We start from the raw sequence: 14,260 nt of genomic DNA on the forward strand, positions 1-14,260 counted from the left end.
TACGATGGGTGGAAATGTGTATAATTCACAACGACCGACATTGAGTTGGGGTTCACTTTAAGAGGCTGGACTGACGTGATGTAACTATGTGAAGTTTTTAACCACACTTTCCTAACATGATAACGTAATTATGTGATTTCTTTTTTCCTGAGTTTTATGTTCTGCATTTGGAGGACAATAAAGGAGTATGTTACAGTTTTCCTTAAACTTAAAACACCTCTGTTGTTTTATTTGCGAAAACGTACACTGATATTTTTATAGTTTTCTTTGCCTCTCTATATTCCTTCTCCAGTACATAAATTTTGCTCGGTAACTTTGGCCAGTGTATGCTGATCTAGAATGAGCTGATTTCTTAATTCATTGCGTAGCAACAGAACATGGATGCCACTTTATTGATTTCCCAGTAAGTGTTTGCCTGCACTAAGATTCCCTGATTACTGAAGTGAACAAGGGACTTGGATTATGTTCCAGATTAGAAAAGATTCACTTGGAATTTGGAAACTATCATCCTATTAACTAATTTCCCCATTTCTCTCCATCATATTAACTCATATGCCACGAAGTTTTGATTAGTCAGGGCACCAAAGGTTACGGGCCGAAGGCTGGAGAATGGAATTGAGAGGGATAAAAAATCAGCCATGATGGAATGACAGAGAAGACTTGATGGACCGAATGGCTTATGGTCTTCTATTTCTCAAATTCGAGCAGACAATGAGCCTATGGCCTTGACATCTTAAAATACTGTGCAAAAGGCTTAGGTACATCTATCTATCTATCTAAGGTGCCTTAGACTTGTACACACTTTCTAGTTACTAATTAACACTACTGAACTAATACAAAGCTAAGTACTCTTTAATTCTTTTTTTCCCAGTCCTGATGAAGGGTCTCAGCCCAAAATGTCAACTGATCAGTCTTTTCCATAGATGCTACCCAGCCTGCTGAGTTCCTCCAGCATTTTGTGTGTGTTGCTTGGATTTCCAGCATCTGCAGATTTTCTCTTGTTTGTGATTGAACTACTCTTATTTCTGTTTCCCAACTACCTTCCTATTTTAAACAATACACCATTCTGTGCAAGCCTTACACACTCTAGCTTTATGTACGTGCCTAAGACTTTTGCACAATACTGTATATTACTCAATCCCTGACCTACCCCTTCCATATCATAAAACCATGAGATATTGGAGCAGAATTAGGCCTTCGGCCCATCAAGTCCACTTCGCCATTTCATCATGGCTGATCCAATTTTCCTATCAGCCCCATTCTCCTGCCTTCTCCCTGTATCCTTTCATGTCCTGACCAGTCAAGAATCTGTCAACCTTTTTAAATATTCGTAAAGGCCTAGCCTCCACAGCTGCCCGTGGCAACAAATTCCACAGATTTATCACTCTCTGGCTGAAGAAATTCCTCCTCACCTCCGTTCTAAAAGATTGCCCCTCTGTTCTGAGGCTTTGTTCTCTGGTCCTAGACTCTCCCACCAGAGAAAATATCCTCTCCACATTCACTCTATCAAGACCTTTCGCCATCCAATAGATTTCAATGAGGCCGCCCCTCACTCTTGGCCTGTTCTTGTCGAAAACTTTCTAATGTTATAAAACTTGCTGACAATACTCCAAGCGAGGCCTCACCAGACCCTCAATTCCACTGTCTTGCATCGCTACCATGCTCCCAATCTCTCTCTGCCACTTCACATTTCCCTTCATCACTCTCCCTACTTCCCCACCTTGCCTTTCAATTCCAGTCCCATTTCTCCACCATTTCCTTCAATTTCAACTGACTACCCCTTGATCCTTTGCCCACCATTTCCTTCGTTCTGATTTCCCCACCCCACAGGTCAATTCCATTGACGCACCTCTGCAACATTCCCTTGATCCCACTGAATCCCACTCTATCCCCATTGACACCCTCCCATTGATCCTACCTCTCCATCTTTCCGCCATTTTCTTTGATCCCACAAACTGACCTCTTTGCCATAATCCTCAATCCTCATCTCCCCATTATGTCTTTCAATCCTACTAGATTACGCCCTGCCATTTTCCTCACTTTCATTGTCCTACTTCTCCCTCAGTAACCCCTTCTCACCAGACCCCTCTGCCCCACCTTCTCGCCATAACCCACACCCCAAGCATAACAAACAGGCCTTTATTTCAGTGTCAAAATGAAAGCTGCAGGGTTAAATTTTTATAACTGAGGCACAATGACCGTCACTGACCTTTCTCACACCGTCTCCCTCTCCATCCCTCTGTGCACTGGCACATCCCCGTCACATGATGACACGATGCTCCGTGCTCGCAATCACAACGTTCCTCGCAGTGCTCTCCGTAAGTTCCTCTGGGGCAAGCTGGGAGAGAGGCGCCAGGGTCAGAGTGCAGTTCCAACAACAGAGCCTTATGAGGGAGTCTGGTTCTGGGACCCAGGAAAGGTCAGACAGCCACGGAAAGGACAATGACACTTCCAGGAAAATAATCACTTACCTGATGAGTGATGCGAATGTAGAATTTGCGACTCCATAAAGTGAATTGAGAAAATAGCACTCGATCTTAAAGCAGTCATAATAAGAGGTTCATGTGGAATATATGTGGAACATAGAGACTTTCTTGAGCTGAATTGTTCTTAACTTCTATTGGAGCCATCTAGACAATCAGTTAGACTTTGAAACTGGAAGCAAAAACTACATTTGCTGAGTGTATTCAGGCAAGGTCAATGTTTCAGGTCAAGCACCTTCCAGTGGCATTGGGAAAGACTACAGATTAAACAAGAATTAAGGTGTGAATGAAGGAACAAGGAAGAAGGGAATACTGTACACTGTAAGTGGGAGGCAGGAGTTGTTAAATGATAAAAGAGGTGATGGGAAGAAATAAGGAACAAAAGATCAGCCTGGAGAGGGTATAAGTATCTGAAATTACTCAAGAAAGATGAAGTTGCAGAACCCCTTTGCACGGATGAACCCCCACCCCCAGGTTTTAATTACGATTCTGGCAAGTGCAATAACTTGCTTTTGCTTTTGTTTCGCTGATCAGAATTGATCTGTGGCTCCTCTCCCAGACCAGCCACCCTGACCAAGATCTTTGTAGTTATGAAGGGCTTGGATAGGGGGTGCAGAGAAAGTGGCCCAAGGAACAGGTAGGGCCCAGTGGACTATGTGATGTGTTTAGGAGGAATTTCATTAAACAGAGAGGCCTGAGAATTGATGTTGCAGCGTTCGTTGAGCTTGGCAATTAGCTTGTTGTCGTTTCATCACCAGTCGATGTGTCATCCTCAGTGCCTTTTCAGGGTCAGAGAGCCAAAGAAATGCGAGCCAAGAGAATTCAAAGGTCAGCTGAAGGGGTAGCCAATCATGACTGAGGCAAGTGAAGTGGGGGGGGGTATATAAACACCAACAACTGCGCACTGAAGATGACACTTCGACGAGGGATGAAACATCTGCAAGCTAATTGCTAAGCTTGGCGGACAACATATCAAACGCCTCAACCTGAGCTACCAATATTCACCACCATCCTAAGTCCTGAGAATTATTACCCCATCGCTATTTTCTGGAAAGTAGGAATGGGCAACAAAAGAACAGCCTTTCCAATGACACCCAAATCCCAGCACTGAATGAAGCAGAGAGCAAATCTTACTCACAGGTTTCACACTTCGCCCCCATCCATCCTGGGCGGCAAAAGCACTCGCCACTCTGACGATCACACAGCCCCTCATTCAGGCAGTCACACTGCTGCTGGCAGTCCAAACCATACCTTCCTGGGGTGCACTCTGTTAAAAACAAGGGCAACTCATGGTAAATTAATCAATCGATTAGCCTCTGGAGGCTCACAGACAGAACTAACTCTTTAAACTTAGATCGAATCACTTAGGCAGGTCAGGATGTGCTTGGACATCAATGAAAGGATCCCGCCAGCATTCGACGAGAACAAGCCTTACGAAAGCCGGAAAAATAAAACTGGACTCGGGTTACGGAGCTCGAGAATAGGACACAGACCCTTGCAGTTGTACTGTCACTTTTGGGATGAACAAGAGAGACCGGGATGGGAATTTTGGTGGAAGACTTGAGTAAAAATGGCATTTTGAATGTGCTAATAAATGCACTGTTTTTCTGAAGAATGAAAAGGTTTGGATTTTTTTTTCTTTAAGTGCAATCGTGAACAATAGCCAGATCAGAATGCTGATCAAGTCAACTAGTTCTCAAAGAGAACTCTGATAGGCCAATCAGATGGTTCACTGCCGTCCAGCGATAGCAAGTACATAGAACAGGCACTAGGGTCGCTAGCCCCTGTACTCCGGAAACACACCTGAGCAATGCGGCGGAGGTATGTGCTATGCATGACCTGATCTGAAAGCATCATGTTGACTCATAACAGATCGTGGAACAGCTTGGTCAAGGATGGGGTGATCAGCACTGATGGACAAATTATACCTCCACTACCCCAATATGAGATTTATAACGCATATTCAGACTGACAAAATTTCCAGAGACAGTTCTACAAGTATGCTTGATTATAACATTGATTTTGTACAAAAGTACGGTCACATGCGTAAATACAAAATGGAACTTCCTGATGCAGTATTAGCGTTTAAATTGTTGGATATTGCATGTCTAAGACTTGAAGGACAGACAGCTAGCGTTAACTGCATCTACCGAACTTATATTTCCATCTATGAAATCGGCACTAAAGAGGATTTTTGGGGAAAAGGCCGCCAAGTCAACAGTCGGAGTTGGTTTGAGTCGGGAAACAGCATACTTCACTGAGCAGAAAGGAAAGAAAATCTTGTCTTTGTTGTTTAAATGTTATCACAGATTGAGCATAGGTGGGAACCTCATTCTGAAAGGCAACCATTTACTCCTGTGAACCTTTGGCCCTGTCTCCTGATTTCCTCTAACAACCTAGGTCCGGATGCTGACATAGCTATATTAGCTCTGGCCTGCAGCATTTGTAGCTCTTTCAGTGAGCTACAGCCATAGTGACGACACTCTGGCCAAGAGTGACCTCTTGCACTGACTGAAAAAGATCTCTCCCGATAATTCCTTCATCTTCTCGCAAGCTGGTGATGCTGAGAGAAGGTCAGGGCTTTTTGCTGTACCTCCCGTCCACCAGTGGAGGCTCTGTCCTTCAGATGATTTGTTAAGTTGAAGCCTGTTCTTGGGGTGTTGAAGGTCTCTGGTTGATAGAATATGCAAATCCACAGCTGTGATTCTCAACCAACATCATAAATATGCAGATTAAGTCAATGCGACATTCAGATTTGTGGCAGTTTGCTGAGCCCAAGCTGACAGTTACATCAGGAGTATGTTACTAGCTGTGAAGAGTTTTGGATTACCTGATCTGGTATAAAGCATCCAAAGCTTAACAAAATAAGAATGGGCCATCAGACCATAGGAGCAGAAATAGACCATTGGCCCATTGAGGCAACCCTGCCATTCTGTCATGACTGATTTATTATCCCTCTCAACCTCTTTCTCCTGCCTTCTCCCTGTAACCTTTGACATCATTACTAATCAAGAACCTACAACCTTCACTTTAAATATATCCAATGACTTGGCCTCCACAGCCGTCTGTGGCAATGAATTCCACAGATTCATCACCCCCTGACTAAAGAAATTCCTCCTCATCTCTTTTCTAAGAGACGTCCTTCGATTCTGAGTCTTGCCCTCAGTATGTAAGAAATAAGGTGACAAGTTCAGCCCTTCGAGCCCATCCTGCTGTTCACCCAAGCCATCTACCACAATGCCATTCTTCAGCGCTATCTCTAATCCCTTAATGCTCAGAAAACTGCTGATCTTTGTTTTGATGGACAAAATGACTGACCTTCCACAGTCCAACTGATTCTACAAGTTGCATCTTCACAGATGAACAAAACATGACTTTCCCTTCATAACTCCATGATCACTCTGTTCCATCATTTCCAACTCTATGGTTTAGTTCTGCCTCGTTGCTAGATTCCACCATTTTCCCCATCAATGACAACAGAGCCACAAAAGATTACAGAGCAAAGACCAGCAGAGATTGCTTGTGGACTCACCTAGTTCGCATGCCACTCCTGTCCATCCTACACGGCACGTGCAGAGACCTGTCATGTGATCACACCATCCACCATTCTGGCAGATGCATCTCTGCAAACAGCTGATACCATAGAAACCAGGGGAGCATGCTGGGAAATTCAAACAATAGTATTAGGATGCAGTTTCTGTGCTTGTCTTAAGAGTGCTACACATCCAATTTTCAGGAATTCTGGGTCAAGGAAATATTAAATACATTACTGTGCACAGGTCTTTGACACATGTATATAGCTAGGGTGCCTAAGACTTTTGCACAGTACTGTAGTTACTTTATGTGTTGCACTGTTCCGCTGCAGCAAAAAAAAAAAAACAAATTTCAGGACATTTGTGATTGATGATAAACTTGATTCTGATATGGGTCTCCACTATGGACTGAGAGTGGGAAGGGGCCAAGGAGACAGGAATCATGGTTGGGAAAAGGGGAAGGGAGAGGGGAGGGAGCGGGAAGCACCAGAGAGACATTATTAGAGACATCAATAAACCACTTGTTTGAAATCAAACGACCTTGCCTGGTGTCTCAGGGCCGGGTATGTCTGCACTCGTGCTACCCCCCCCCCCCCACCACCCTGGCACTCCTTCTCTGCCACCTGTCCCACACCCCTCCCATGGCACTTCACACTCACGATTCCCAACATCCTGTGGCCCTGCCAGATTTACAAACCCGCTCTCTGCTCCACGTTGACAGATACAGTACTGTGCAAACGTCCTAGGCATCCTAGCTATATATATGTGCCTAGCACTTTTGCACAGTACTATAGCTTCAACAACCTGGACACATTGTTTGGCTCCAATAAGAATAAGCTACAAATGATGTTATTCATCGGCAAAATCCTGCATAGGCTGAAAATCTGACTGAAAATAGAACATGCTTAAAGTACTCAGCTAGTCACTCAGCACCTGGGGAGAAAGAAACTTAATGTTTCAACTTGAAACTTCATCTCTCCACAGATGCTCCCTGAGCTGCTGAGTTTATCTAGGACTTATCTTAAAATTGATGGAATTTTTAAGCATGAAATTTGCTGTCAAATAGAGATGTGGGTGAAAACTACATACTTCTGCCCCCCCCCCCACCAAGTTAGACAGCCTTTCCCTTCACGCATCTGAAATTCTACAAAGCAAATGAGATGATAGCTTTCCCAGTGTTACTCCCTGCAGTCTAATGAATTGTCCATTTTTTGGAATCCTCGGGGCAATCCTGGATGGTTGGGGACCACAGTTCAACAGCTCCCCTTTCCATCCGGGTCAATCCCATTCCTTCCATTTGGTGTCCCTTGCAATCACGAGTCAGGCTGACAACCCATTAACATAGGATGGAGACTTGGTCAGGGGGTCAGTTGGCAGGATGTAAGGGCAATGGGTGGCACTAGGAGAGTAGGAAAGGAAAAACCAAAACTGCAGATGGCCTGTGAGTAGGTACCATGCTGAACGAGAGGAAGATGAGAGTTAGTAAATGACCAAGAGTGGAGGAGATGGTAGAGGGGAGGGACAAAAAAAAAGGGCATCAGAGGATTTGAGAAGGGAGAGAAAGGAAGAATGAGAGGTAGGAAAAGGAGGAGGAGATGAGAAAGAGAGAGAGGAAGGGAGGTGAAGGGAAAGAGAAAGAGTGGGAGTGCCTGAGAGAGAGATACGAGCAAAAAGAGAGTGAGTAAATGCTGGTGGAAAGAACGTGGAAGCCAGGAGCAAGGGGAGAACAACAGTTGATGAAGAGAGAGAAAAGTGCCAAGAAGAGAGGTGCATGATCGGAAAGAGATTATGTCAAATAAAGAATGGGGTAAGGACACAGAGAATGATGGGAGTGAGGAAAGGAGAAATAGAGAGAAAGGGAGGGAGGTAAAGGAGGAGAAAAGGTGAGGAACTGGGAAAAGAGGAGGAGAGGGAGTCTGGTGTAGAACTTTCCATTAATTGAGGTTGCAGAGGAACATTTACCATTAAACCTAGACTGCAGAGTGCCCCAAACTTATTGACCCAATCCCCAACCTTCTTTACAGCTGTATCTCAAAAATGAGCACCCAAGAAGTTACAGAAATGACATGCTTGCATTTATTGTGATCCAGCTCACAAGCCGGTGACCTTGCCATGATACAAGGGTTAGGAAGTGGTGGGAGGTGGGGGTGGGTGGAAATGGACATACCTTCCTGACACTGGTCTCCTATCCATCCAGGAGCACAGATGCACTGACCGGTCACAGGGTCACAGCTGGCACCATTGGCGCAGTGACAGGGCTGGGTGCAGTTCTCCCCATAGGTCTGTCCTGGGCATGCTGCACAAACAGAGCAGATTGTGGTAAACCATGTATACATGTTGTAACTCGGTTACCTGTCTGGACACACCCCTCTGCTGACTGCCCCTGTGGCTCCTCCCACAGAGTCCTGTATAAAGGTGTTCGCCTTGCCCCTCTCCCTCAGTCCGGGGGCAGACACTCACTGTGGAGGTCGTATTGTACAGCGAATAAAAGCCTTTCAGTATTTTACCAAACTTCAGTCTTTTGGAGTAATTGAAGGTGCTTCACAGATGGTGACTGGCACAGAGTAACAGCCCGCTCTCTCACAAAATAAATCTCCCAGCTTTACAGATATGACAATGACAACTTTAGCATTGTACAAACTTTACGACAATCGTCAGTTATCAAGTGGAGTATAGCATACAGTTCTGGCTGCCCCACTATAGGAAGGATGTTGAGGCTTTGGACAGGGTGCAGAAGAGGTTTACCAGGATGCTGCCTGGTTTAGAGGGCATGAGCTATCACACAAGGCTGGATAAACTTGGAAACAACAGGAATTCTGCAGATGCTGGAAATTCAAGCAACACACATCAAAGTTGCTGGTGAATGCAGCAGGCCAAGCAGCATCTGTAGGAAGAGGTGCAGTCGACGTTTCAGGCCGAGACCTTTCGTCAGGACTAACTGAAGGAAGAGTGAGTAAGGGATTTGAAAGTTGGAGGGGGAGGGGGAGATCCAAAATTATAGGAGAAGACAGGAGGGGGAGGGATAGAGCCAAGAGCTGGACAGGTGACAGGCAAAAGGGGATACGAGAGGATCATGGGACAGGAGGTCTGGGAAGAAAGACAAGGAGGGGGTGGGGGACCCAGAGGATGGGCAAGAGGTATATTCAGAGGGACAGAGGGAGAAAAAGGAGAGTGAGAGAAAGAATGTGTGCATAAAAATAAGTAACAGATGGGGTACGAGGGGGAGGTGGGGCCTAGCGGAAGTTAGAGAAGTCGATGTTCATGCCATCAGGTTGGAGGCTACCCAGACGGAATATAAGGTGTTGTTCCTCCAACCTGAGAGTGGCTTCATCTTTACAGTAGAGGAGGCCGTGGATAGACATGTCAGAATGGGAATGGGATGTGGAATTAAAATGTGTGGCCACTGGGAGATCCTGCTTTCTCTGGCGGACAGAGCGTAGATGTTCAGCAAAGCGGTCTCCCAGTCTGCGTCGGGTCTCGCCAATATATAAAAGGCCACATCGGGAGCACCGGACGCAGTATATCACCCCAGTCGACTCACAGGTGAAGTGATGCCTCACCTGGAAGGACTGTTTGGGGCCCTGAATGGTGGTAAGGGAGGAAGTGTAAGGGCATGTGTAGCACTTGTTCTGCTTACACGGATAAGTGCCAGGAGGGAGATCAGTGGGGAGGGATGGGGGGGACGAATGGACAAGGGAGTTGTGTAGGGAGCGATCCCTGCGGAATGCAGAGAGAGGCGGGGAGGGAAAGATGTGCTTAGTGGTGGGATCCCGTTGGAGGTGGCGGAAGTTACGGAGAATAATATGTTGGACCCGGAGGCTGGTGGGGTGGTAGGTGAGGACCAGGGGAACCCTATTCCTAGTGGGGTGGCGGGAGGATAGAGTGAGAGCAGATGTACGTGAAATGAGGGAGATGCGTTTAAGAGCAGAGTTGATAGTGGAGGAAGGGAAGCCCCTTTCTTTAAAAAAGGAAGACATCTCCCTCGTCCTAGAATGAAAAGCCTCATCCTGAGAGCAGATGCGGCGGAGACGGAGGAATTGCGAAAAGGGGATGGCGTTTTTGAAAGAGACAGGGTGAGAAGAGGAATGGTCCCGATAGCTGTGAGAGTCAGTAGGCTTATAGTAGACATCAGTGGATAAGCTGTCTCCAGAGACAGAGACAGAAAGATCTAGAAAGGGGAGGGAGGTGTCGGAAATGGACTAGGTAAACTTGAGGGCAGGATGAAAGTTGGAGGCAAAGTTAATAAAGTCAATGAGTTCTGCATGCGTGCAGGAAGCAGCGCCAATGCAGTCGTCGAGGTAGCGAAGGAAAAGTGGGGGACAGATACCAGAATAGGCACGGAACATAGATTGTTCCACAAAGCCAACAAAAAGACAGGCATAGCTAGGACCCATACGGGTGCCCATAGGTACACCTTTAGTTTGGAGGAAGTGGGAGGAGCCAAAGGAGAAATTATTAAGAGTAAGGACTAATTCCGCTAGACGGAGCAGAGTGGTGGTAGAGGGGAACTGATTAGGTCTGGAATCCAAAAAGAAGCGTAGAGCTTTGAGACCTTCCTGATGGGGGATGGAAGTATATAAGGACTGGACATCCATGGTGAAAATAAAGCGGTGGGGGCCAGGGAACTTAAAATCATCAAAAAGTTTAAGAGCGTGAGAAGTGTCACGAACATAGGTCGGAAGGGATTGAACGAGGGGTGATAAAACAGTGTCGAGGTATGCAGAAATGAGTTCGGTGGGGCAGGAGCAAGCTGAGACAATAGGTCGGCCAGGACAGGCAGGTTTGTGGATCTTGGGTAGGAGGTAGAAACGGGAAGTGCGGGGTGTGGGAACTATAAGGTTGGTAGCAGTGGATGGGAGATCCCCTGAGCGGATAAAGTCGGTGATGGTGTGGGAGACAATGGCCTGGTGCTCCTTAGTGGGGTCACGATCGAGGGGTAAATAAGAGGAGGTATCCGCGAGTTGTCACTGTGCCTCGGCAAGGTAGAGATCAGTACGCCAGACTACAGCAGCACCCCCCTTATCGGCGGGTTTAATAATAAGGTTAGGATTAATGCAGAGGGAGTTGAGAGCAGAGCATTCCGAAGGAGTGAGGTTGGAATGGGGACAAGGTGCGGTAAAGTCGAGACGGTTGACATCCCGTCGGCAGTTAGCGATAAAGAGATCCAGAGCAGGCAGAAGACCAGAGCGGGGTGTCCATGAAGAAGAGGAGGGTTGAAGACGGGAGAAGGGGTCATCGGTGGGGGTGGAAGAGTCCTTGCCGACATTGGTGGGGGTGGAAGAGTCCTTGCCGATAAACTTGGGTTGTTTTCTCTGGAGTGCCAGAGGCCAAGAGAGATCTGATAGAAGTTTACAAGATTATGCAAGGCATTGAAAGAGTGGATAGATAGTATCTGTTTCCCAGGTGTGAAATGTCTGAATACCAGAGTGCATGCATTCCCATGCATTGAAGGTGAGAAGGGTTAGGTTCAAGGGGAACGTGAGGGGTAAGTTTTTTACTTAGAAAGTTATCAATGTCTGGAATGCGCTGCCTGGTGTGGTGGTTGAGACAAATATACTAGAGGCTTTTAAGAGATGTTTGTATAGGCACATGGATGTGAGGAAGATGGAGGGATATGGACATGGTATAGGTAGGAGGGATTAGTGTTTGGGTGTTTTTTAATTTGCTTTTTAGCTATTTTGGCACAATACTGTGAGCTGAATGACCTGATCCTGTGCTGTACTGTTCTAGATTCTATGGTTTTAGAAAATTATACTGGACCATATGCAGGGATTATGGGGTTAAGGTAGCCAGTTTTTAAGGAGTATGCTGAAAGAGGCAAGTGAGGTTGAGCGGATTCTAGAGCTTTGGGCTCTGGCAGCAGAAAGTGCAGCTGCCAATTGTAAACAATTCAAATGAGATATACGGTTAACATGAGTATAAATGGTGGGTAAAACTGTACAGTAGTTCTTTTTATTGGCATGGCTGTAGCTCAGAGAATGTGAGATCAAATCCCATTAGGACAATTGAAAATTTGAACTCAGCTTTAACTATATGGAAATAAAATCTGTTATTAGTAAAGTTAGGACCTTAAGACCATAAGATGTAGGAGCAGACCATTTTGCCCATCGAGTTTGCTCTGCTATTTCATCATTGCTGATCCATTTTCCTCTCAGCCCTAATCTCCTGCCTTCTCCCCGTATCCCTTCAAGCCCTGACCAACCAAGAATCGATCAACCTCTGCCTTAAATATACCCAATGACATGGCTTCCACACACCTGCCTGTGGCAATGAATTCCACAGATTTACCACTCTCTGTGAAACTGTCCTGTCAAAATTTATTCAGTTTAGGGAAGGAAATCTGCCAACTTCATAGACAATCTGAAGCTTATTGTAACTCAAGTAGATGGGTAAATGGGGTTGCAAAGAGAGCTTTTGGCATATTGGACTTCATAAATCAGAGTTTTGTAGACAGAAGTTGAGTTATAATGTTTAAGTTGTGTAAGAAGTTGGTGAAGCCAAATTTGGAGTATTGTTTACAGTTCTGGTCACCTTGCTACAGGAACAATATCAATAAGATTGAAAGAGTACAAAGAAAATTTACACAGACTTCAGAACTTGAGTTATAGGTAAAAGTTGTACAAATTAGTACTTTATTCCCTAGAGGGAAGGAGAATGAGGGGAAATTTGCTGGAGATGTACAAAATGATGAGGGGTATAGATATGGTAAATGCAAGCAGGCTTTTTCCACTGAAGTTAGAAGAAATAGAGGTCATAGGTTAAGGGTGAAAGGTGAAATGCTTAAGGGGAACCTGAGTGGGAACATCTTCACTCAGAGGGTGGTGAAAGTGTGGAAGGTGATGCCAGAATAAGTGGTGGATATGGGTTTGAATGCAACATTTTAAGAGAAGTTTGGATAAATACGTGGATGGGAGGGGTGTGGAGAGCTATGGTCCAGATGTGGGTCAATGAGACTGGGCGGAATAGCAGTGTGGCATGGATTAGATGGGCTGAAGGGTCTGGTTTTGTGCTGCAGTGCTCGATGACTCTATGGCTGAGTTCCACGCTTGCTGACTCTTACCGCCTGTAGTGCCTGAACAAGGCACACAGTTGCCACCTTTTATGGACAACTGGAATCTGTTGATCTAGCACCTGGGTAGGAAGGTGTTCAGGCAGGCAGGGCCACTCAGTGAGGTGTCAGGTGAACACAGTGGGTGTCCCAGTGAACACCTTGCAAGCAATTTACTATTCGGGCTTACATCTAACGGGTGGAAAGTTTTCATTCAACACCCATGGAACTGCACAGTATTCTCAGTGAGGAGGTGAGAAAATTGGAACAAATGACTTGGAGAGCGTAAATAGTCTGTCTAATTCCTGATGGTCGCTATCTGTCAACCAGTTCAGCATTAGCTGTATATAGCTAGCATGTCGAGGATCTGCTTTATAGGCATGAAGTAACCAGCTTACTGATCAAAGCTGGAACAGGAAAGGGAGATTAACAAATATATATGCACAGTAGCATAGCAGTTTAGCGTGACGCTTTGACAGAACCAAAGATACAGGCTCAGTTCTGCCGCTATCTGCAAGGAGTTTATGTCGTCTCTCCCCGTGCCCACGTGGGTTTCCATTTCCTGCAGGTGTTCTGGTTTTATGTTCTTTAGAAATACAGCACAGAACAGGCCCTTCCGGCCCAACGACCCACCCACTTAGCCCCAGCCTAATCACAGGGCAATTTACAATGACCAATTAACCACGATGTCTTTGGACAGTGTGGGGAAACCAGAGCTCCTGGAGGAAGCCCACTGGGAGGAGTGGGGATAGAATGCGTTTCCTCCCATAGTCCGTTGACGTAAGGGTTGGAAGATTAATTTGTCACCTGGGTGTAATTGGGCAGTGCGGCCTTCCTGAGGCAGAAGGGCCTGTTGTACTGTATCTCTCAGCAGGTAGATAGATAGATAGAAAAATAGACAGATGGGTAGAAAGATAGATAGATAAATAGATAGAAAATAGATGGATAAATTGAAAAACAGATAGAAAAATAGATAGATAGAGAGATCGATATAGATCGATAGATAGATTGAAAAAAGGTCAGTAAGTTAATGACACTGCCCTTGGCATAAGACAAGTTCAGAAACAGAATACAAAGCAATCCAGAAGTTAATGTTTGCAATCACATTGTGTCAATTGAAAAGGAAATAGTGACATAACAAGTTACTCTGGGAAACATTGACAGGAAAATGCAATCAACGTTTATTTTGGCAGGAA

The 14,260-nt window shown here is 45.5% G+C and overlaps 1 protein-coding gene across 3 annotated transcripts in view; it reads right to left on the reverse strand.

Annotated features, from left to right (window-relative positions):
• The window catches only part of LOC140188732 (uncharacterized), a 444,984-nt gene that overhangs the window by 26,672 nt on the left and 404,052 nt on the right, over window positions 1–14,260 (reverse strand). For all 3 annotated transcript variants that reach the window (XM_072245312.1, XM_072245313.1, XM_072245314.1), the window contains 4 exons: window positions 8,184–8,312; window positions 6,016–6,144; window positions 3,622–3,750; window positions 2,210–2,338 (listed from right to left, as the gene is read on the reverse strand). In XM_072245312.1, the coding sequence (XP_072101413.1) occupies window positions 2,210–2,338; window positions 3,622–3,750; window positions 6,016–6,144; window positions 8,184–8,312 (516 nt within the window). The remainder of the gene's footprint in view (window positions 1–2,209; window positions 2,339–3,621; window positions 3,751–6,015; window positions 6,145–8,183; window positions 8,313–14,260) is intronic.

Source organism: Mobula birostris, chromosome 27 (genome assembly GCF_030028105.1).
Source record: "Mobula birostris isolate sMobBir1 chromosome 27, sMobBir1.hap1, whole genome shotgun sequence".
Taxonomy (NCBI): domain Eukaryota; kingdom Metazoa; phylum Chordata; class Chondrichthyes; order Myliobatiformes; family Myliobatidae; genus Mobula; species Mobula birostris.